Source organism: Pieris napi, chromosome 5, assembly GCF_905475465.1.
Source record: "Pieris napi chromosome 5, ilPieNapi1.2, whole genome shotgun sequence".
NCBI lineage: Eukaryota > Metazoa > Arthropoda > Insecta > Lepidoptera > Pieridae > Pieris > Pieris napi.
The window spans coordinates 12,145,046-12,170,158 of NC_062238.1; the positions used below are offsets into that span (position 1 = coordinate 12,145,046).

Genomic DNA, 25,113 nt, shown 5'->3' on the forward strand with positions numbered 1-25,113 from the left:
CAATCGAAAATTCTGACGTCAAAATTTCAGCATTTTTCAAAAAGTTGGTGTGCTTTCAGTTCGTTGAAATCTTTACTTTCCTATGGTAAAAATATATATATATATATTACCATAGAAAATCTTCTCAGAAAATGCAAAACATCGTATGCAGTAACGCCCAGACCCGTCATACCCTTCCCTACTTCTAGTACTTCTAGTCTTCCCTACGGCTATCTGCACTGGTCTATTACACCTTATTCCAAATGACTTCTTAAGTAATTAATAGTTAATAATAATACAATATTTTTTTTTTTAATTTAATTAATAATAAACTTGACAATAAGCTTAAAGCTATGTATTATACTGAGAGACTGGTGCTTGAAAAAGGTTGGGAAAACCTGTTATTACAAGTCACCAGTCCCTCTTGAACATAGTGGCAAAAAATATTGCTTATACAAGTTTTTAAAAACGAACGAACATAAATAATTTATAAAAATATATAAAAAATATATATAAAAAAATAAATAAAAAAATATATAGAAAAATATAAATTAAAACAAAGATTTATATTTAGAACTCGTGTCTGGATTCACAGTCGAAGTGAATGTTCATGAACAAGACCGTATCTACGAGTTTGTGTGTTTATAACGTATCTATTAGTGAAGTAAACCACTTGGACTACTTTACACACAAAAACAACACACAAACCACTATATAATTATTATTTTTATTAAGAATTAATAAGTTGTGATACACCGAGACTCTATCCAGATCCAGGGGTTGTGACCCCTCAAATAGAATCCGCTCAAGCATGTGAAGACGACTCGGTAGTTAGGATACGGTAAGGACAATTCCCAATGCAGTGGGTATTTCCAAAATGTTATAAAAACTAACATTGTCGACCTGGTAAGTTTCTGAGCAGGTCTGACGGATGTCAATGTGATATGATATGTACGATACAAATAATATAAGAATTGACTTTGACTAATTATGTAAAATGTAAAATTCCTTAAGACAAATTTGCGCGCCATTGTGTGTGACAGTCTGTCACTGACAGACTATGCGAACTAACAATTGTACCACGTTTACACATTTTTGTACCATATTCTTGCATAAATAAATTATTATTATTATTATGTTTGGAGGGTAAGATATGTTTCAAGGTTATGTCATCTTGTAATCTCTGGACTCTATTCTAAACCGATATTCTATATACACCTATATTATTTCGTACTTTGGTCATACAATGCGTAGGGGCGACAAGAACCTAGTGATTGGCAACACCGAAGGCAAAAGATCGCGTGGGCGTTCGCCAACATGGACTGCCGTGCGATTCTGTTAATTTGTGAGTTCACCTCGAACTAACAACGCTCCGTTCCATTTTTGGAATCACATGGTATTCTGTTAAGCAATTTCACATTACGTCTTGACAAGCGGAGGAAGCTTGTAGTTTATTGTTTATCAGAATGCCAAATCGTACAATGACTGCTTCACGACTGATTTGAGCGCGACCGCCGCTGTGAGAGTTCGAAAAGTGAGTTACAGAATCGCAAGGCTGATCAAGTCAAAGACTCGTCCTCACAATTACACACTGTTACAGGACCGAAATTGGTGGAGAAAAATTATCACCAGATCTCACTGTACTGACCGCGATACTCAGACATGAGTCATGAGTTACCAACCCAGAGAGTACATACATAGTTTGATAGTACATAATAAAACCCAAAATACAAAAGAAACAATGACAAAATTTTATTCACAATCCATTCATATGCCAAAAGAGAACACACATTAAATAAAAATATATTTAAAACTAAAGTTTGATTTAAGCGTATTTAGGTGACAGTTGGGCGGCCAAGTCGATGTATTGTTTCTTAGCGTCGTCCTTGGAAATTCCCTTGCGGTCAGACCACGCCTTGAATTTAGCGCTGGCTACCACGTCAGTAATACCGGGTGCGGCTAAAGAAAAGAAAATTAGCATTATTCATACTGTTTAAGACAATTGATATAGACTATGAAAGAATTATCAGTATTGTTTGTTTCCATAAAACAATTGATGTATATACAACAATTCCGAATAATGCAATGATCCAAACAATATTCGTCTACCTCGTATAAGGAGGGAGCTTGTAGTTTATTGTTTATCAGAATGACAAATCGTAAAATGACTGCTTCACGACTGATTTGAGCGCAACCGCCGCTGCGAAAACGGCTGTGAGAGTACGAAAAGTGAGTTACAGAATCGCAAGGCTAAAGACGAGTAATAGGTCTAAAGGCCGATTTACATTATCTTAGTGTTTAGGAGATTGCTTTAGGATAGTACTTTAGTTGAAACATGTAAACGCTACTTGCTTTAGTAAACGCTACGCTAAAGAACTTGCCTTTCAAGTTGTACTAAAGCACTCTCCTAAACACTAAGATAATGTAAATCGGCCTTAATAATTGCCTACGATAATAATCAATGAGACGCAGAAATATCTTTATTAGGGCGTACTCAAACCTAAGGTTTTAGAATAGAATAGAATATACCAGAATGACCATAACTATTCTATCGACTACATATGTGATATTTCTGTAGTTTCTATTGTATCTATGTTGAAAATTTAGCTTGTTAAAAATGTTATTCCTGTATCGCGTATTTGACGATCAAGATTGGCTTTGAAATATGAGATTGTGAAATATAATTTACGTTTTCAATTTGCCTTAATGATACCCGTTTTTTGTTTGATTATTAATCATTTCTCGTCAGGAAAGATGACGTCACATCTGACGCATGATACTCACAGATGTTGACGTCACCGATGGTTGCCTGCTTGTAGAGGGAGTACATGGCCAAGTTCTCGTTGTCCGAGGGCCTGGTCTTCCAGTTCCTTACGGCTTCAGCTACCTTTTGGAATTCCTAAGACAAACAATCTAATTAATAAAGATACAAACACGCGGAAAAATGAGAATCAAAAATTCGGATTAAAATGAGTCCCCCCGGAGAAACCCTACTCAATCGTGATGATATACCCTAAATAGATAGAGTCGAAGTCTAGCTATAAATATTTGTGACCAGCCTGTGTCTATCTAAGTATCTTGATTTTTTAAACCAAAATTACTATTAACTTGAAACCGAACCTAGGACGCTACGAATACATTACATCTGCGACCTATTGAACATTACTGTTTTGCACTAACCCGTTACTATGGCAATCAATTAATAATAAATAACAATATTTTAAACTTAGGATAACTTAAATCATGAATATACTCATTTTGGTCAATATAGACTTTTATTTAGTCTAAAGGCCGATTTACATTACTTAGTGTTTAGGAGAGTGCTTTAGGATAGTACTTTAGTTGAAACATGTAAACGCTACTTGCTTTAGTAAACGTTACGCTAAAGAACTTGCCTTTCAAGTTGTACTAAAGCACTCTCCTAAACACTAAGATAATGTAAATCGGCCTTTAAATAAAGATCTTCGACAGACTAATTAGGCGAATCCAGTTAGATGTATGAGTAGAGATTTTGTGCGTAAATATTTGCTTATCAAATATTTTTAATAATTATCGTGTTTGTAGTTCCGAAGCTATGTAATATAATCTCAACAAATATATTTATCATTGATTAATATAAACTCTGTTAAGTACTTACTGCGTCAGACATTCTGTTTGGTGTTTGAGAAGAGATCTGTAAAATAAATGTTTTAATGAGTATACAATGTTGTGGAAACTTTCAGAGGCACAAGTCTCCTACAAAAGAAGAGAAGAGAAGAGGTAATGATTTCCAGGAAGGCATACATCGATAAAAATAAACAGGAAAGAAAAATGAGGAGAAAAAAAGACAAAAGAAGTTAGGTCGAATATCGTACTAGAAACAGTGCAATGCAAACACATTTCACATATACGAATCTATAGTTTGTATCACGCTTGATAATTGCGGCGCGTTTGCGGTGCCTACCGTTATATATTTAACTATTCGGTGTCCCGGACGCACTACTTTTTAAGTCTACGCCACGAGGTCTTCAAATTCACTGTCTTAATCAATTACTGCATCATTATCTAAATGTAATGAATCTTACACATAGATTATAATCTAATCGTTGGTATAGTAAAAACTAATTTAATCGAAGATAACGCAAATTTACGTGAATACAATTCCCATATTTTTTGGTTTGGGGATGACATAGAAGTATATATGTACTGAGCAGTCTATATAAAGCTAAGCGCACTTCTCTAAATTATTCTCGTGCGTTCGAACCCCGGCTGTATACTAATGTGCGCAAAACTTGATTGTAGAAGAAAGAAAATATGGTGAGACATATAAAATTTATGGCGTTTGTCTCTTACAAAAGGCTCTGTTCTATTTGCGTGTTTCGTTATTTGTTATTTTGGGCTTTATACTTTTATATATATATAGATTACGTTTGTAACGATAAACTTGTGTAACAGGTTTCTTTATTAAATAATGAAAGATATAACACTGTAAAAATCGTAACACAATACGCTAAAAACGCCATTTGAATTCACGAAAATTCAATGTACCTAATATTGAAAGAATCTTGCTGGTTGCTGCAAAATTGCAGGGTCGTGAACTAAGAAAAGGCTTTGTGATAATTTGATTCAAAATTAATACACATAATATGATAAATATTGATATAAAATTGCAGTTACTAGTAATCCTACCACTTCAATAGCGACACTTTAATAGCAAGTAGGCAACCAAAGGTCAAATAAATTTGTAGATGTTCGAAAATTACACTTGATTAAAAGTGCAATCACAAAGTTATAAGTTAAATAATTTTGAAAGAATTATATGTATGTACTCACCAAAAGTGTAAAGCTAAGTGAAGATCAGGTCAAGACTGAAGAAAATTTCGCGATGACGCCCATAATAAATCTTCGGGGACCTACGCTTATCAGATAAACTTTATCTACTTTTAGCGATATTTTGTAAATAATGACTTTGTACAAATATTAAAGGCTTTCGTAGTAATGCAGTTTTGTCAATGTGTGCGTGTGGGCTATTAATATCGGAAAACCAGGAGGCACTTGCCTGTTATCTAATACCTTAACTCCTGTTACTGCTACTGAAATAATTTATCGCGTTTACAAATATACATATAAAATAAGTTACATAGAACTTAATATTAAGCCGTTAAAGGTCCTATTCTTAATTTTTTTTATTTTTTATTATGGCTCTGGCACGGTTTGTGCATTAGCCAGCGTCAAGTATGAGATTTTTATCATTCGTGCTTTTTGCCTTAGAAATTCGATCATGTTCTCCATGTACGGTTTAGGCACTCGCCCGGTACCGCACAACCCTCCCAAAGGCCGAGAACAAATTTAAAATTAATTAAAACTTGCCCTCGAACCGGGAATCGAACCCCGGTACCCCTCACCTAGGTGCCACCTAATAAGACCGCTAGCTAAGCTATGAGGCCCCCTATTCTTAATTTAATCTCCATCTTGTCAAGAGCGCTGTCAAATGTCAAACTTCATACAGAAATGGTTTGACAGCTTTGAAAACTAGATGTAAGTTTGGTTGACGTTCTAGAAATGAGAGAACAGTGTTTAAGTAATCACATAACCAGGAGTTGGAGGGTTTTATTTCTGGCATACAAAATAATGATAACTCATTTCCTATAGAAAACTTTTGCTCCTATTATCTAATTGTGTAGTATTTTAATTTACAATACTTTATTAAGATTTGACCTTTTGCCGGGCACACACAAAATTTTAAATACTTCATAAAATCCGAATCATTTAAATAATTAACTATCAACGCCGAGTATTAACTTTTTATAAGGTTCTAATGTTCTATGGACTTTGATATGTATGTAAAAACTAATCAAAATTATCTTTAATTCTGAGATTGTAATTAATACTACATAGTAATAATAATAATTAATAATTATTAAATAGAAACATAAAACAGATCTAAAAAGTTTATTCCCTGTGGCGGTGTACTTTTAACGCTGGCAGCATTTCCTCACTGTATTGCAATACTAATTAATATCTACTTAAATTTAAAATATTTATAATTTGTGAGTATTTTATAGCATGACCTAGCCTAGGTTAGGCAGAACAGAAGCTGTGTTACAAATTACAATGGGCGTGGAACCGTGCTTCGCCATTGCGTTCTATGAGCCAAGCACTGGAAGCAAAGGATTGTCAGATGACAATGAGATCCTTTCTGAAGTCTTATCTATGAGTAGAAGTCTAAAAGCTTCATAGATGGTCTTAAATTATACTTTAATTAACATTCTCTCTTTCGAATTCATCGTGATTTTAACGGATTGAACAGTGCTTATCCGGAGCTGGATATATTCGGTAGTGGGCTGATCGGTTTTAGAGAAAGCATTGTCGGGCCTATCTCGAACCTAGGTAATTCGCTGTTTTGCTGATGATCTTTTTTCTGCTTTACCAAATATTTCTGGTAATTTGATTGTATGCTTATTTTAATTGTATTTTTCAATATTTTTTTTTGTAACACTTATGTTTACTTAAATTGTAATACATTTTAGATGGAAGGTTTTGTAAAATATGCCGTAGATATAGTACTATGTATGATGTGGTAAACTTTAATAAATAAATAAACATTTGATTCGAAATGCAATCACAATTTTTTTAAGTATGAAGAATAATTACAATTTATAAGGAGAAAATCTCTAGAATATTGATTATTTATTTAAGTACGGACCTAAGATAGATAGGCATAACGAGTAGTATTTTGAATATACAACCCGAACGCAAACAGATTAACGTGGCTTACATACGAGTTTTATCAAAACAATATAATTTTATAGTGAATATAAATTAAAAGTTATAAATTCATTCAATATTGTTCTAGATATTGATAAATTCATATAAATTATAACACATTTACGCAATATAGTACCATATTATCTCCATCGGGTAATATGTCAGTTTGATATTTGATCGTATAACTCATTCTAATAATTTAATTGATATATATGTTACCCTTATATTTAAAATCAAAAAGACACGATCACTTTCCAAAAACGACCTCTTTTAGTTTTAATATAGATAATTATGATAAAAAACATAATTAACTTTACATAATTATTTTTTTTCGATAAAAGGCATTAACGATAATTTATTTTGTCTTCCTGATTTCAAATTATTAGTCATAATAAATTCTACATCGGCTAGATAAATTATGCTTCAAATAGATTATACTTTAATTCGAATAGTATATTTTTTATCTGTCAGCGTCGAAAATTTTTACGATTTAGGTGTTTTTGTCTTTTAATTTTCACAATGCACGTGTAAGTGCACTAGCACTAACACTTTTACACTAGCACTCTACACCTCTCATCCCAATATTCACTTCATTCACTTCTGGTGTTACAAACGTTTCAACCATGTCAACGTGTATCTTTATTTTAGTAATAAGTCTCAGTTTTTTATATTTTTTATATAGTATTTTGGTAACAATTTCATTGAATCGTTGTAAGAGCGGATTACCCTGATGTACAGGTCTCCCTAGACTTGGAACATTTCTGCTCATTACAGCCACAGCACACAAGCATATACTTGAAACGAACCGAATGGGAAAAAGGAAAAAAATTATAATATATCTCTCATATCTTATATTTAATTTTTTCTCTTTGATTATTGTTATTTTGTGTGTTTATGTGTGTGTGTTTTTGTTTGTAATAAATGATATATCTATTATGTCTAATTGTCTATGTCTAGTTCAGGGGCTCCAATATCTGCTAAAACAATGAAACTTGTTATTGAATAAAGAAATGGCTACATTGACAAGACAAATAAAGACAAAAGGGTGCAATCAGACAGATTTCTAAAGAATAAGGGTCTATAACTATAATTCTATTCAATATATTGTATCACCACCGTATAATCAAAAACGTATCAGTTTTTGTCATACAGAAGTTATAACTCGCACTATTTTTGCGACAACAGAACAAGACAGTGCGCATCTGTTCTTCTTTCCGCTGAAAATCTCTCTCTTTCTTTCATCTGCAGCTGAGTTTCATCATCGGACTTCAAGGCAGAATACGAAATTTCAACCGTATCACCTTGACGTCCGTCTTTCCACAACTGAGCGTTTTTAAGGCAGTTTTTGCCGCGCACCACCAGCTGCCTACTGAAGTATTTCCGAACCAATTCGACATAGGTCCCTTCTAGAAAAGAGCGAACAAATTTTAAAAGGCCGCCTACGCACCCGCGAGGCCTCTGGCATTGAGTGTCCATGGGTGGTAACACGTAAGATCAGATGAGCCTCCTGCCCGTTTGCCCTCTGTTCTTTAAAAACAAACTTTATACATATTTCCGCTTGGTTATACAAACAAATATTGTTACAAGGTCAAAAATACTATTTCCGTATACTTCACAAACACTGAACGATAAGTGAGATCAATGTTCAGCATTTCATTCATCTATGATAAAGTATTAGCTTAAACAAAATATTAAAGTTCAAGTGGAATTATTTATCACAAAATTATAAAAATATAACTTTTGTACACTTTCGTAGAGGTCGTATCAATAACGTGTTATCAGGCAAAAGATTACGGTTTACGATGCCAATTACTGATTATTCCTTAATCTTTGATAAACACACCATTAGTAACAGATGCGTTAAATTTATTTAGTTTTATTGTTTATCTATTCTCTGTGGCAAGCTATATATTAAAGTGTTCTGGCGCAACAATCCTTGAAATTTCTGTTTTCTTGGTCATATTTCAGCCATGCCTGACACACTGGCTGAATTCATAAGAATTGCATTATTGCACGACTCGCAGTGCTCTACTCTCGACATGTCAAAAAACCCAGTCTTTCGCAACTTGAATGACTTTTTTCTCACTAATATAACACTTACAGGATAATATGAGTGCACTAAAATCGAGTTATATAATCTATCAAGCACATATGGTATTTTTTATGAACAATTATTTTGTTTAACATAGTAAATAATAACATTAAAATTCTTGGACGTCCGTCAGTCTGTGTTTATGGTTCCATGTTTGTGGCAGAGAAATTGGTCGAAAAATTTATCGTACCAGAATACTTTTTTTCTTATTATATAAAGTTATACCCTGGGCTGATTCCTAGTTAATATTAGCGTTCTAAGTACTGTCGTTTAATTATAATTTGTAAAAAACTAAAATACGAATTTTAGTATATTTTTTCCTCACCTTAGTTATGGCGCCACTATATATTTTTTTATTATATTAAGTAAGTAGTAAAAAGTAAAAATAAAAAAATTAATAAATGTAAACGAATGATTTTTTTTAAATGTGAATGACCGCTATGAGGCGTGCACTTTTGGATTTTCCAAACTATGTATAATTAGTTATAAAAAGGTTTAGTTTTAAGATTTTACTTGTTTCATTTATATTGTGTTTAGTTAAATTTTTAAATTAATAGCTTTATATTGTATTAGTATTAAGTTACTATAAAAATAATACATCTTCTAATTTTGGTTCGAAGACAAATACTTGAATAAAGCCTATCGTAGCCTTGGAAATAAAATAAATAATAGATCTGCTACAACCATATATGGGTATATGACATGCTGGTTTCCCCACAGCTTTCACCGTTTAAGCAATTGTTAATTACAGAAAGAAATATTCATTGGCCCAGCCGTGATTTGAATCCTTTGGTGCACCTCATGGTTGACAGGCACAAATCACAATACACATTCGGAAAGACCTATGTAGACTTGGTATTACGTGGTACGAACACTATATGGGACCGATATTGGAAGTGATGGGGTATATGTACTAATGTGTTAAAAACTAAAGGAATGTCTAAACTAACGAGACTAATTAGTTTATTTGCAAAGACTGACATTATGTCGGTTTTTCGATCCATTGTAGACACATTTAATACAGCGGAGAAGATAATATGATTTTTTCGCTTAAAATAAATTTAGAGAATTGGACTTTTGAAATACCATTTGAGTTTATTAGTTTAGTCTAATAAGTTTGTGGCTTTAGATTTCTGGAGGCCTTGTGGCGCAAAAGGAGTGGGAGTGTGACCAACTAAGTAGATTATTTTAGTATTTAACAAACATAAAAATATATTAAAAGAAAGGTTGTTTACTAGTCGGAATTTAAAATATTTTTTTTTCCGAAGTCACTATTGTGACCCTTCTTTTGCGAAGGCCCCAGGGGCTGTAGACTCGGTTGCCCTGTCCTTATACGGCCCTGCTACAGCCTACAATCACTGCGATGTCACACAAAGTTATTCAGAGCGCTAAGGATTAATACCTACATCTTTTTGACATAAGCATTGGGGGATATTAGGGCCTTCAGGCCGGCCAGTCATTGATTAGACTGATCCTCCATTTAGGTCGAAAGAAACTAAAGACATGTAGAATTTTCTAAGAAACAAGTTTTCTATTAAAAACAATTAACTGTAATTAATATGAAATATTGCCAACGAAAATCATTAGTCAAAATTTTTCATCATTACAAAAAATTATTTCGCTTATTATCTATTATCGAGGACTACAAAGCCATTAGACATAACTTTATGATATTGTTTGTGGAATTTGGCGCTAAAGTAATTTAAGAGGGTACATTTTACAGAAATATTATCTGTATAAAAGTTATCGATTCTTGTCACACCTCTTCGATATCTACAAAATATCTAGTGGAAAAGTTTATATCTTATTTGCAGTACTTGATTATGGTTTAATCCATGACCCAAATATAAAGGGCTCGGCAAGCTGTCATAAACTACAGAGACGCCATGATAAAGTCGCCATCTTTTGATATAAAATCGAAATTTAATTTAATGTATATTTCTTTTCTGACGTTCATAAGTGTACATTGTGTTACCTACATGAATAAATAACTTTGGCTTTTCATTATTTTTTGTTCATAATAGATTTTATTATTATTCCGTTTGTGTCAGGGAAATGTTATAAGTTTAATTACTTATATAATTCACGATTTAATTCATAATTAATTAAATTTAAATAAAACTTCTTTGGATCTAAAGGCGAAAATATTACTTTATTATAGAAGTTACAATTGAAAATGCTTATTGAAATACTAAAGAGAATTTCAGACCTTATCTAAAAACTAAAAAAAGTAATGTTTTAAATATTTTTCATCTAAAATATATAATATTCTCGTGTCACAGTTTTCGTTGCCATACTCCTCCGAAACGGCTTGACCGATTTTGATGAAATTTTTTGTGCTTATCCGGTATCTATGAGAATCGGCCAACATCTATTTTTCATCCCCCTAAATGTTAGGGGTAGTCCACCCCTAAATTGTATTTTTTATTTTTTAGACAAAATTTTTAATTTCTATTTTTTATGATACAGCATTAAAAAATACATACAACCCCTAATTTTCACCCCTCTACGATCAACCGCTATTTTTTATTATAAATGATATACATGGCAAAACGACGTTTGCCGGATCAGCTAGTTTATTATATAAAACCTGGTGCTATTTTTATTCGACAAATCCCGTAGCTTGTATCTTGTCATAAGGAACCATCATCGGATCAGTGGGTGGCATTTGGACAACGGCAGAGAGTACTGGGTTCGATTTTCCTTCCTTCAAAAGCAACACCTTTATCATTGCGCCGTCAGTTTGACCTGTGACGGTTCGAAAGAAAATATCCGGATTTACATTCGTAAAAATTTCTTCCACTTTTGTTGGGAATTTCAACTTGCTACCCGGTGATAGAAGTGGAATCTGAAATGATATATAACTATATATATCATAGATCAGACAATGATAAGTACATTCATATATTGAGTGCATCATATTTTAATAGTGCCTTCAAGATTTTTTAATAATTCAATTGCTTGTCCTGTAAATTAATGAAATTGCATTTATCATATTCTGACCTATGGCCACAGATATTTATGTTATAAGATAAATCTAATATATAAAATTCTCGTGTCACGGTGTTTCTAATTAAACTCCTCCGAAATGGCTGGACCGATTTTCGTGAAATTTTGTGTGCATATCGGTTAGGTCTGCGAAACGGACAACATAAATATTTCACGTCTAAAATTGTATTTTGTATGACACGGCATACAAAAATACACAACCCTTAATTTCACCCCTCTACGATCAACCCCTATTTTTTATGATAGTAGATACTTATTTTTATTGAACTAAAAAAAAAGTATATAAAAAATGTATAAATAATATACATGGCCAAACAACGTTTGCCGGGTCAGCTAGTGTTTTATTAAAAAAAACAAAGATGTGTAATTTTGTAAATAAACTCAAAACCAACTGAATCGATTTCAAATATTCCCTGACCATAAATAATAATAATAATTATAATAAAGCCCGTTTTATTTCCAATCATGACAAAAAAACCAAATTATTATACACAGCTTACATTATTTTACATTTTTATACATTTTTTTTTCTTATGCTTCTTATTCTATATTCTAGCTTCCTTCAGTACCGTCGATCGGAACCCCTTCACGGGTAAAGGCCTCCTCCAGCTTTTTCCAACTGACTCTGTCTATGGCTCTCTTTCTCCATTCGTTTCCTGCTACCGCTTCTATTTCTTCTATCCACCTTTTTTTTGGGCGACCTCTTCTTCCTCTTGGTCCTTTCCATACAGTTGTCTTTAAGGTCCACCTATTATCTGTGTATCTTGCTATATGCCCCGCCCACTGCCACTTCTGTTTTAGGGCATAATGTAAGGCATCTATAACTTTTGTTCTTCGTCTTATGTTTTCGCTTTTAATTTTATGTATTTTTCTTATTTTAAGTACGCTTCTTTCCATTGCTTTCTGGCATGCTACAAGTTTAGTTTTTATTTTTGTATTGTAAGTCCACGTTTGGCAGCCGTATGTGAGAGTAGGTAAAATACAAGTGTCCAAGACAATTTTCTTGAGGTGAAGAGGAAATTGACCTTTTAAGATTTCCTTCAAGGACCAAAACTTTTTCCAGCTCATGTTAATTCGCCGCTCTACCTCAAGTTCTTCATTTTTATCTTCGAATGATAAAAATGAAGAACTTGAGGTAGAGCATAATGCCACCTTATCCCCAAGTAACATTATGTATTTTCAAAATAATTTTAAAAAGCCGTGCAGGACTGGTAATTTGCGATAATTTTTGACATGTTCTTATCTTATAAATGTATTTAAATTAATGAATCATATATTGCAAGCAAGCTAAAGTAATAATACCGGTAAATTGATAACTAATTAACATGATCTGATACAGCAATATATTTCGCGTGCTGCTCTGCTTTATGACTAGGGTGGGCCGAAAATGAAAAAAAAATCAGCACTTCTTTATTCAATAACAAGTTACATAGTTTTAGCAGGTATTGGAGCCCCTGGACTAAGTCTAGGGAGACCTCCACATCTGGGGACCTCATCATCAGTACATCAGGGTACTCCGCTCATACAACAGTTAAATGAAATTGTAACTTAATAACCATAACTAAAATATTATTATAAAGTACAAAATTCTCGTGTCACAATGTTCGTTCTCATACTCCTCCGAAACGGCTCGACCGATTTATGAATTTTTTTTGTATATCCATTAACTCTGAGAATCGGCTACTATCTATATTTCAAACCACAAAGTGATAAGGGGTGTCCACCTCAAAAAGTATAACACTATTTTCTTTTACAAAGAATTTTTATACTATCCTATTCGGCAGTGGCGTAATAATAGGGTGGCAGGGCAAAATGCCACGGGCCCCCGACCCAAGACGGCCCAAGAGATACTATGTTCTATGGATGAATGTGAAGTCTCCAATACGCATTGGGCTACCGTGGGGACTACAGACCATTTCGCCTAAGGGTGCGTCCACATCTCGCAAACGGATCGCGAGCTGCACATTCGCGGCATATTCGCCAGATGTGGACGCACCCTATAAGAGGACACGGGACATATACAACGTGTAATTGAGTACGCTGAAAATCTCGAAGTTTATTAAAATTAAACTGAGTACAATGTGACATTTTACTGATAGGGAAAAGAATTTGCCACGGGCCCCAGAATCCAGATGGTATAGTTACGCCACTGAAATTTGGGTTACAGGTTCTTGAACTTTCTATTATTGAATTGAATCTTTATATGAGATTTATGGAATAGAGATACGCAGTCAGGCTGGATATTTGTATTTACATGTCACATGATTTCCACACAAGGCAAATGTAGTTTCGACTGCATATAGATATTTAATATCTTATCAATTCACCAGGTGGTAATCCGATAAGCTACTTTTCTGTTAATCAAAAAAGGAATGTCATCGACATAATTGTATGTCTGTTTCAGTTTTACACGTGCGAAGTAATAGGAACGAAATAATAATAATAAGCGGCCCGACTCCATACGATTGGTTACCTCCCTAACATCTTTAAAACTCTTCTGTATAAACATCTCTTAACCATATTCTATCCTGCTCAATCGTAACTTTTGTAATCTTTGTATTTCCTATTCTATTATTGCATCGCAATTCATGAATCCGTGAGATTAGCTTAGTTTTTAGTTTGTTTTATTAATATTTTTTTTGTATTATTTTAGATTCAGATTCTATAATTTTTTGAAAGATTTGGTTATTCACTTTCTGCAATTTACCCATGATATTTCTGTTTTAGTTTTTCCCTGACTAGGGTTGCTTGGAAGAGATCGCGTGTTAGCGATAAGGCCGCCCGTTGCATCCATTATAACTTTTATGTATTATGTTATTTTCTTTTGTACAAATGTAACGAAGTATGAATAAATAAATATAAGCTTCAAAAGGGAAAAAAGAGAAGTCAATTTTCTACCCTTCTCTCAAAGTACAAGGGTAAGTATAAAATATAAGGTAAAAGTGAGTCAATGCGGTGGAGACGTTTCCGAGACAGTTTAAACGATCCTACCTCTAACCTACCTGTCAAACTAAGACTAGCGCCGTTAGTATGTATCTATGCTCAAGAAATATAACAACTATGCTCAAGGAAACGAAAAAAGGGGTAAATGTGCGTCTCTTGTTTCGCCGCTTTAGAAAATGATGATCACTTCTTCAAAAAATCTGTCAAAGACCTTTATAGAATGTGAACTAAAAAGGTTTTTATTAAAAAACTTAAGTATCGGCAACGATTGTCATATCACTTACTTTTATGTAAGGATTGGTGACCTTATAGCTTGTAGCGTATGTATGAAAGAGGACAGACAGACCGATCACTGCTCTATCTTTAGATGTGTTTTCAATGGATAGAGTCATACGAAATATTGGTCCAAGACCTTGTACCTGTAACAATTGACAAGACAACCTATTACGTGTGAAGAATGAAGAACCTAAAAACAATATTGATCAAAGACGGTTCAGCTGTTTCACGAAGACATAACAACTAATATATAAAATTCTCGTGTCGCGGTGTTTGTAGTTAAACTCCTCCGAAACGACTTGACCGATTCTCATGAAATTTTGTGTGCATATTGGGTATGTCTGAGAATCGGACAACATCTATTTTTCATCCCCCTAAATGTTAAACCCTATTTTTTTATTTTTAGATATTGCATAAAAAAGTTTTATGATACTGCATTAAAAAATACATACAACCTCTAATTTTTACCCCTCCACGATCAACCCCTATTTTTTATTATAAATGATATAGATGGCAAAACGACGTTTGCCATAATAGGATTCTTCCATTTCAGAAAGTAATGGATGCAATTGATTTTTACGATTAAATAAAAAATAAGCTCCATTTTGTTTTGTTTAACCAGAATACAACTTAATTGGATTTGTAATTATGCAATTTAATAAAAGACACAAAACATACTTTATATTTTCTATTATACCCGCATTATTACAATTAACTATATTTTAAATTACCCGCATAATTGCACAAACGCTAATGAAATGTTCCTCCAAAAAAATGTGAACAATATTTCTTAATTGTTTAAACTTGTAATTTATAACTCACCTCGGCAGCTAATCGCACTGGCTCTAAAGCCCCAAGCCCCAAAGCGTTGTCACTCTTCGTATACGCTTCTAAAAGAGTCTTACCCGCAACAAGACGAAGTCTATTCAATTCATGACGAAATGTTACATGCATCGCTGGAATAAAATATTTTTTATAAACCTATTCTGAAAGAGCAGAAAAATCTTTGAGGATTCTGGTGCAGTCAAATCCCGGGTGTACAGAAATTGAATTATTCTGTGCGGAATTGACTTCTTGTAAGTAACAATTAAATTTAAAAGGTTTGGTAAAAGCACCAAGTCATTTTTTAGAAGCGCGGCATCCAAAATTAAACTAGCCATGATGATCGCCAACCTTCGCAAGGAGATGGCAGTATAAGAAGAAGTAAAAAATAGGCATCGTGAAGACGTGTTTAGACCCAATATGAGGGCATAAAAGACTGGCTGATCACCTATATAAGATAAAAGAAGGCTCTAACTTGCTAAGACCCATTAAGAGTCGAAGCGCAACTAAATTAAAATAATACTAACAACCATATTTCTGCCATGAATAAAGTTTTATTATTATTATAGAAAATCTCGCATTCCCCACCAACGTTCTCTATTTTTACACGCTTTATATTAGCTTCACCTGTATGTATGTATGTATGTATGTATGTATGTATGTAACCGACTCCTTCGGACTCGATTTTGACCAACTTTAAACGGACCGATTTTATTAAAATTTTGCGCACCTGTCAAAGATCGATGACAATGCAATAATCCGAAAAAAAATAAATTTAACTAAAAAAATAAATAATATATAGTTTAAAAGCGTGTTTTTTAGGTTTTTTTAACTATTATTTTTTATTCTAGCCTTAAACTATTCGTCATGAAATCATTAAAATTATATCTTATATCTATATACAATAAATATACTAGTATAGATAAATTTTAATTTATTTCAATAATACCCACCCTTGGCATTCTCCCTTTCCCTCATAGATTGTTCCAGAAAAAGTTTGGACTTTTTTGGAATAAGCCATGGCTTTCCTATTGTTGGACATGAAGTCTCAATTCCAGCCGCATGTGCAGTAAAGTTTGCTGTTCGTCTTAGGATTTTTAGCATTAGGTTTCCAGCTGTAAATGTTCAATAAATTCTTTTGAAGCTTTCATACCCTTGACAAATATTAAACGGCAATGTCTGAGTAATATTTTTATAATTCATTTATTTTTGTTAGTTCCAACAGCAGTTGTATGGTTAATCTTATAATCTATAAAATATGCCCTATGGTTCTCCAAGCACTAAGACTGCACTCAATGGTTTTGGGGGTCTAAATTTTGTATAAGTTAATATTAATGTTTGCTTAGAAGTTCAATTAGAAGTATTGAAGCGGTTAATGTGTTTCTATTAGCTTATCGTGCTGATATTATCATTAACAATGCGACGACCAAGACATCGACTTCCCGACAAAGCCGTGATGCAATAAATAGGTGGACCGATTTTGATGATTTTTTAAGTGGATTCGGGAACAGTTCAGATACTATTAGATGTTTTTTGTTTGTTTTTTTAAGTTTGAAATTTTGTATTTAACATGTGTGTACAGAACAACGTCTGTCGGGTCCGCTAGTATTAGTAATAAAGAGTGTAAAAATTACTTACTTGATGTTATTATTGTAAAGACGTGTTCCTCCTGACCAAGTTGGCCAAATTTTATAACTGATGCGATATCTAAAAAGATATTTTAGTAAATTAACCTTAGTTCATACTGGATTACCAATTTGGTTTCCCAGAAAAACATTCTGCCATAAAACATGTTCGAATTAGTGTGAGTGCACGTTAGTCATAAGTGCTAAACAGTTGTACGTGTAAAAATAATAGTACACAGAATGTCTTCCCCTTAATAGAGACTGTTAGTAGTATTGGAAAGTTTCGTATGTTCAATATCCTTCTTAGTAAATTAGGTTAGTTTTAAATCACTTACTAGTCTTAAGTTAGTCTAGATGGTAAGGTTAAATGATGTCTTTGTTCAGAGACAATTTAGCAAAAAGATTCAGCAGTTAGGTGATTCACATTTAGATCATAGATCTAGATTATCTTTCCAGTTTAATTGTGTAACATATAAATAATAAATTAAACGGATTTGTGAGTATTAACGTCGAAAAAGATAAGTAAAGCGTTTACATCGGTGAAGTATATTTTATAAATATTCCAACAAAACCAATCATGATATTTATAGTTGTTTCCTTTAATACCTCTAATAAACATTGAGTCCCGTTTTGCCTTTCCATCATATAGATTCAAGTGGCCCGAAACCAGAGAAACGGCAACCAGGGTGACCCCAAGGTGCGTGACTGGGACCTGTGTTATTGCTACCGGACGGTAATCGAGTTGTAGCCACCATTGCTTGTTGCCCTGATATTTTAAAAGCTAATATTACAGTATACTTAGATTTTTTAGTATTACATCATCCGTTAATAAAATCTCTATAAATTATATTGTAGACATTTCGTTGATACGCATTTTGAATGAACTATATAACAATTGTAGGAATTGGATAATATTCATCTATCATCTTTGAAGCGCGTCCACTAAATTATGTAGGTTTGTTTATGTTTGTGCACCCATTTAGTAGTTTCTGAGAAGTGAGTATTAGGAATTTGTAAGGAAATTATCACGTGACAATGCGTGATCTAATGTCATTCTCATACAAATTAGTAGTTAGTAGGTCACGCCTGACGTAAAGTGATTTTGTCTAAAGTCCCTGGACATGTATAATATATCCTATTATATCCTGAATTTAAAAAGTATTTCAAGCCGATACGACTTTTGCTTACTTAAAATCGTAAGACATCTTAACGTCCGATACGTAACGTAACGATAAAAGTCTAAGCATTTCTTGGCTTATTTAGTATAATAATAGCTAGTAGATAAGTTCAGTATAAAAACTTTAATCCAGACAAAATAACACAATAAAATACCTTTTTACTATAGCAGGAGAATGTTTTATCACAGCAAATAACCATAATACTTTTATCAAACTCCATAACTTCAATTGCAATTATATGATCCTCTGTCCTAAACAACTGGCGTCCCTCTTTCCAATCTCTTTTGAGGATACATACACATTTATTTCTGGAGTGGTACAAAATACATGTTAATTATTTTTCAAAACATTAAAGAAAATTGAAAATACTGTTATATTTATATGTTTTGCAAGAATTAGTATTGGCCTAGTGCCTTAAGCGTGCGTGTCTCAACGCTCGTGCGATGTGTGCAAAAAAACCGTTACTCCATTTTTTTTTAACAATGGCCAGTTAAGTTTATCACCCCTCATAGAGACACACAATGCCAGAGAGTTCGCAAGTGCGTTGCCACCTTTTTAAGAATTGCTCCTACGGTGAAGGCAACACAAAAAATATAGTCAGGCACAGTACGCTGATCGCCTACTTGTTTGTAAAAATAAAAATAACGAAATAAACTAATGCAATCTGTGGAATAGTATATAGTAGTAGTAGTAGCGCCTCTGGATAATTATATTATTTTCATAACTGACAAATTTCTATCGTATTACAACATTTATCATGTCTCATTGCTAACTGTATTTTAAAAGGCGTTAAAAATCAACCAAATGATTACAACATTTTGACACTTGTTTCTTAATATACAATGAATTTGCTAAAAACACAAGCCTTAACGTAAAGCTTTTAATTAATAAAAATAAAATATGTTGGCCATGGTCAAAAGTGAATAACTAAAAACCTATTTTACTTGACGTAAAAAAGAAAGATAAAACATAAAACAAATGCGCCTTAATTTTTGAGTGTAGCAAGCATGTGTAAACACAATAGGTGTTTAAAATTGTACCTTGTGGCCACAGTAAGTCGGTAGTCAATATTGAATAAACCTGTCGCTACTATTTGGTGTGGCTCTGACTTCACTGTGTTTAGTTTTGCCTGCCATTTAAAAAAAAAACTCACACTAATACAAAAGGTGATTTGAATATTTATGTATTACTAGCTGGCCTGGCGAACATCGTACCGCCTAACAGTCGATTCTTAATTTTTTTTTAATACTTAAAACGGGTTTCATTTTTATATATATAGATTAAAATCCATACATTATATTATAAGACATCATATTTTATGACTATTTCAATAATAAGGAAACAATATTTAATAAGTTACCAGTAATAAATAAAATAATAAATAAAAATCATTTAATTCAGACCATTAAAAAGTCCAAAAATAAGGAGACTTAAAGTCTTAGCTTAGAATTAATCATTAAGAGGAACACTAGATGGCGCTGTACGCACTTAATTAGGATATCAACTTAGCGCGAACTATGACACCCGTATTGTCCCGTATGTCAAATTCTATTTCGCTTTTGAAATATAAAAGTAATACTTAAGTTTTGCCTCTGTTACCCTTACAACCAACTGAACCTCGTAATAGACTAATTAAATTTCATTGCATATAGACTTACTTATAAATTGTCATTTTTTATTTTGAAATACACTGTTATATCAGTATTTACTATTTTTGACTAGGATTACACATACATACAATCAAAACAAACATACCTTAGTAACTTCTGTAAATGTATGAGGGTCTAGCACAACAATCTCTCCCTCCTCTGTTCAAACAATAAGACAGCTTACAGCCATTTTCTCTGTAGACCTCATTTTCATTGTTGTCAAACATGCTATCTCTGTAAGTTCTTTCCGAGGAACTTCCACACTGTCTAAGTATTCAAGTTTTTGATCTGTTGATATTTGTAGGAAATTTTTTGACTGGCAACACAGGTTGTGTGGTAGGCCTTGTAAGTCCTTTGATAGTTTTATTACAGTCTCTTCATTTGCAGAATCTTTCAACTGAAATATAAAATTAAATGTATAATAATGAAATGTTATTTTCAACAAATTTGATAAAATAGGAATTGTTGCTAGCGACCACTGTTAATCCTGAAACACCACAGTCAATGTGTGACCATGCAATAATCAGAATATTATGTACTTTTAAATTCAAATTTGAAGTTTGTAATATTTTCTCCTAATAATTGAGAGAGCATTCAGGAAGAGTTTAAAAATTACTGTTATTTCCACTTTAAGGCTATAATATATATGATTGAAATTAAATTTACAACTATGAGACATGAAAATGACATTGAGTTTCAGCTAGAATCAAATACATCATTTTTTTTTATGTAACAGAGGTAAAATGGGCTGTAGTTATATCACCGTTTATTACACCTAACACAGCCAGAAACCTTGCTACTATGTTGGCCGCCTTTTAAGAATCGGTGTAGGTAGTCTTGTATTAACTAATATATTTATTAATTTCTAAAATGAGTTTCTCTCCCTATAAATCTACTATAAAAAATTGAAGTAAGTCAATTGTAGACCAAAGTATCCAATATTTAAAATATCTTATATAGGTAATATAAAAAAGATGTAAATACATTACCTTTTCCCAAATCTCTATTTCACTTTCTTCAATCTTATTTGAAGGCAAGTGATATTTGTAAAATAATTTAAGATTCCTGTAAATATAGATACAGGAGCTAAATGCCACAGCTACTAATGGTGGAGGTCTTGGCATTGTCTCACTGGCATAGAAGCTCACAACACCAAGAGGGATATCAGGTAATACAATATCAGAAATTTGCATGGTTCCTCTAAATATCTGAAATTATAATTTACTTATTAGTAGCCAGCATTTTAATAAAATAATAATATAATTATGATAACTATAAATCTTAACTGTTAACAAGTTAACTTGAAAATTAAAAACTTATAGGTGTAGAGTACATCTTTGTTCAGTCTACCTTTAATTTCGGAGATTCGTTGCCGATTCCCATATCACCTACTAGGAGTTTAAACTCGTTGTCGTTAATAACATCCACTAAAGCAATATTACACGGCAAAGTATTCATGTGTATTTCACTTGTGCCCACTTCAACGTCTAACCATCTACTTATTCTAGCCATCATTCTATTCTATTCTGAAAAATTTTGGGATGTCTGTACTTAATTATTTCTATATATAATTAAATATAATTACGGTAATCGATACCGTCAAACAGAAAAATATTATTTGGATTAGTTAAGACTTTAGTGTTTATATGGTCAAAATCCTGTTACCACGACAACGGCGCGCAATTTGAAATGTCAATTGTCATAAATGATACAATGTTGCATTAATTATAAGCTAATTCACCTTGACTTATTACATATATTTTAATGATGAATTTAAAGTATAGTTAATCGGGTTTACCAATGAACAACCGCTGCTACGACGTCACCCCGTTCAAAAATATATCCGTTAATAGCCAACGGTCTTATTTTATTTGTAACTAGCTGGTGCCTGGTGCTCTGCGGTTACACCTGTAATAATTCGGTCATAGCCCGATGCTCTATAGCGTAAAGCTTTTCTGGGTAAACTTTTAAATATTTTTGTTTGATAGACATATGGTATCGCGGACTTTATCTTAGATGATGATAATGTAATATCTAAAACTGTAATATTTCACTTTGCTCTATTGTCAATAGATTGCGCAACGTACGCGATTTACGAATTTGCATTAGTTCAATTAATCACACCTTGAAAATATTCTAAAGCCTATGTTCATCGGGGACAACGTAGGGTTCAAATGGTGAAAGAATGCTTCAAATCAGTCCTGTAGTTATATTCGATACAAACAAACAATCAAATCTTTCCTCTTTATAATATTATATTTGTAATTATGTTGTTTCATACGTCCTAGCTCATAAAAATAATTATTTCAAAATAAACAATTTAAATGACACTATTTTTTTAAATACAGTGTTACAGAATACAATTATTAATAAATAAAAGTTATAATAATATCTATTATTAAATTCATGAAATAATAAGTTGTCCTTACGGAGTAACGTAAAGACAAATGTTTTCAAATTAGAAAAACATTTCAAACTGATTTTTTTTGAATATGTCGTTATGTCAAAGTAGTTAATATCGTTTTTTACGTTTTATACGCGTTTTGCATTCCCTACTAATGCTACTAATAATTTAGCATTTAAGAGAACATTTTTGCAGACATAATATTGCTTAGCATAATATTGGAATTCCATAATCACTTTCCTGATGACTCACGTTTGTTACTAGTTATTCTACCGGTTCTCTTATATCTAGGAACACGTCTGAATCAGTAACCTGTTTTGAAGTTTTCTCAACAGCTACATCATTAAAAAATAGGATTTGAGTTTTGGTTTGTTTTATCTCTTTCTAATCTGTGCCACGTGCTACCGTACGCTAATTAGCATTGAGTACGTACGTACTTTAACATAATATAATAATATTATTGTAGAGTTAATAAAAAAGAATTACCATTCTTTTCATTACGTAGTGAAATATAATACTTATTGGTGTGTCTGTGCGTATGTGTTTATGTGTGCGTGATTGTGTGAGATTTACTTCTTCAAGAAAAGAGCGTACCAATTCTAAAAAGGCCGGCAAAGCACTCGCGAGCACCGTGCCATTGAGAATGTCCATGGGTGGCGGTATTAATATCAGGTGGGCCTCCAGCCCGTATGCCCCCTTTTCTATAAAATAAAATGCTTTCAACAACACAGTACAAAACTCGACCAAAGTCGTATTAAGCTGCAGAGTTCTATTTATCAGTAATATGATTAGATGTCATTAGCAATTTTTTTTTTTTTTTTTTTTTAATTTTATGGCCTGGTAACGAGACCTTTAAGCCAAGTCTTATTTTCGATCACTAAATTTCACTTATTTTCCTTCATTTAATTTCACATGTTATTCTTATTCCAACATTCCACTTGTTTTCTTAAATCTTCCCTACGGTATTTTTAACGTATTTATATAATGCACTATAACACTTTTTGTTTTTGAGCAAATCACACAACTGGCGGCGGGAGGGATCACTAACTTCCATTATTTCACTTGCTAATAGTAGTCTATTAAAAATGAAAATTTGGTTTTGGCATTTAAAAAAAATATGATTCATATCTGCGATCTCGTTAGTGCAGAAAGAGCAAACATTGTTATCTATAATATTAAGTTTAGCGAGGTGTGCGGGTGTAGTGTTGTGACCAAAACGCAATCTGTTGATTGTGGTAACGAACTCACGACTAACTGTATCCAACTCATAATCTTCATACCAGGGTCTTCTCAGTAAATTTTCTTGTATACTTCCATACCATTTTCCTTTAAGTTTTTGATCTTCTTTCCATAAATTTGCCCATATATCTTTTATTGAATTATTTATATTATAATAATAATCGGTCATAGGAACATGTACCACATTTCTGACATTAAGAGTGTTAATCCCTTCATATGCAGCTTTGTCTGCTATTTCATTACCAGTAATACCTTTATGTGAGGGTACCCACATAAAGGCAATAGTTACATCTTTCTTATACAACCGCAAGACAGTATCTTTAATTAAATAGAGAATATAATTGGTTTTAAAATTATTAAGAGTAGCATGCTTAAGACTATTTAAAAGACTCAAAGAGTCTGTCAAAATTAGAAAATATTTACAATTGTTTATAGAAGTAATCGATTTTAAAGCTGCAAAAACTGCATATGCCTCTGCTGTAAATATGGAGCAGTTTTTATCTAGAACAAAGCTTTGAGCAACATCTTTTTGGGAATCATATACCGCACTTCTCACAAAATCATTGCCTTTACTGCCGTCAGTATATATAGTATAGTACTTGTTATTTTCTTCTTTGAAAGCCAGTAAGTCTGAATTATTTTCAATTGAATTTGATAGAATCGTAATAGGATGTGTGATACAACTGTATGAATGAGTGTAACACGACCAGTGAGAATGTTTTTTGATGTTTGAATAATGAGATTGTATTTCTGTAAAGATCTGGCACAAAGTTGGAGATGTACCTGTCAGAAGATCATTTGGTGAAGTGAGAGGACCATCTATATTGATTGGGTGAGGTATTATCCTGTTTATAATTTGTAAATTATTTGATGATAATAGTTTCAGACAATATCTTTCTGTAAGCATAAGACGTCTCAATATCAATGGCATAATATTAGTTTCGACTTCCATGGCCCTTATGGGAGTCGAACACATTGCTCCTGATATGATCCTCAAAGCCCTGTTCTGCAATATATCCAATTTATGTGTATGAGTGCTATTTAAATAAGCCAGAGAACTGTAATCAAAATGACTTCTTACAATAGATTTATATAATATAGAAAGTATTTTGGGATCTGCACCCCATGAAACACCTGCTAGACATCTTAA

The 25,113-nt window shown here is 32.7% G+C and overlaps 2 protein-coding genes across 2 annotated transcripts; both read right to left on the reverse strand.

The window, feature by feature from the left end:
- Nucleotides 1-1,707: 1,707 nt before the first annotated feature.
- On the reverse strand, nucleotides 1,708-4,908 carry LOC125049902 (acyl-CoA-binding protein-like). Its single transcript, XM_047649418.1, has 4 exons — nucleotides 4,792-4,908; nucleotides 3,617-3,652; nucleotides 2,764-2,878; nucleotides 1,708-1,938 (listed from the first exon to the last, which is right to left on the reverse strand). Exons 2-4 carry the CDS (start codon nucleotides 3,626-3,628, stop codon nucleotides 1,805-1,807), a joined length of 261 nt encoding a protein of 86 aa, XP_047505374.1. The 5' UTR covers nucleotides 3,629-3,652; nucleotides 4,792-4,908; the 3' UTR covers nucleotides 1,708-1,804.
- Nucleotides 4,909-11,309: 6,401 nt separating this feature from the next.
- On the reverse strand, nucleotides 11,310-21,900 carry LOC125049862 (Bardet-Biedl syndrome 1 protein). The gene is given in 11 exon segments (XM_047649355.1): nucleotides 11,310-11,666; nucleotides 15,055-15,189; nucleotides 15,869-16,002; nucleotides 16,822-16,983; nucleotides 17,507-17,575; nucleotides 18,100-18,259; nucleotides 18,826-18,979; nucleotides 19,712-19,800; nucleotides 20,427-20,717; nucleotides 21,310-21,528; nucleotides 21,671-21,900. Coding segments are annotated over 11 exon segments (1,824 nt in total). The 5' UTR covers nucleotides 21,836-21,900; the 3' UTR covers nucleotides 11,310-11,420.
- Nucleotides 21,901-25,113: the final 3,213 nt, after the last annotated feature.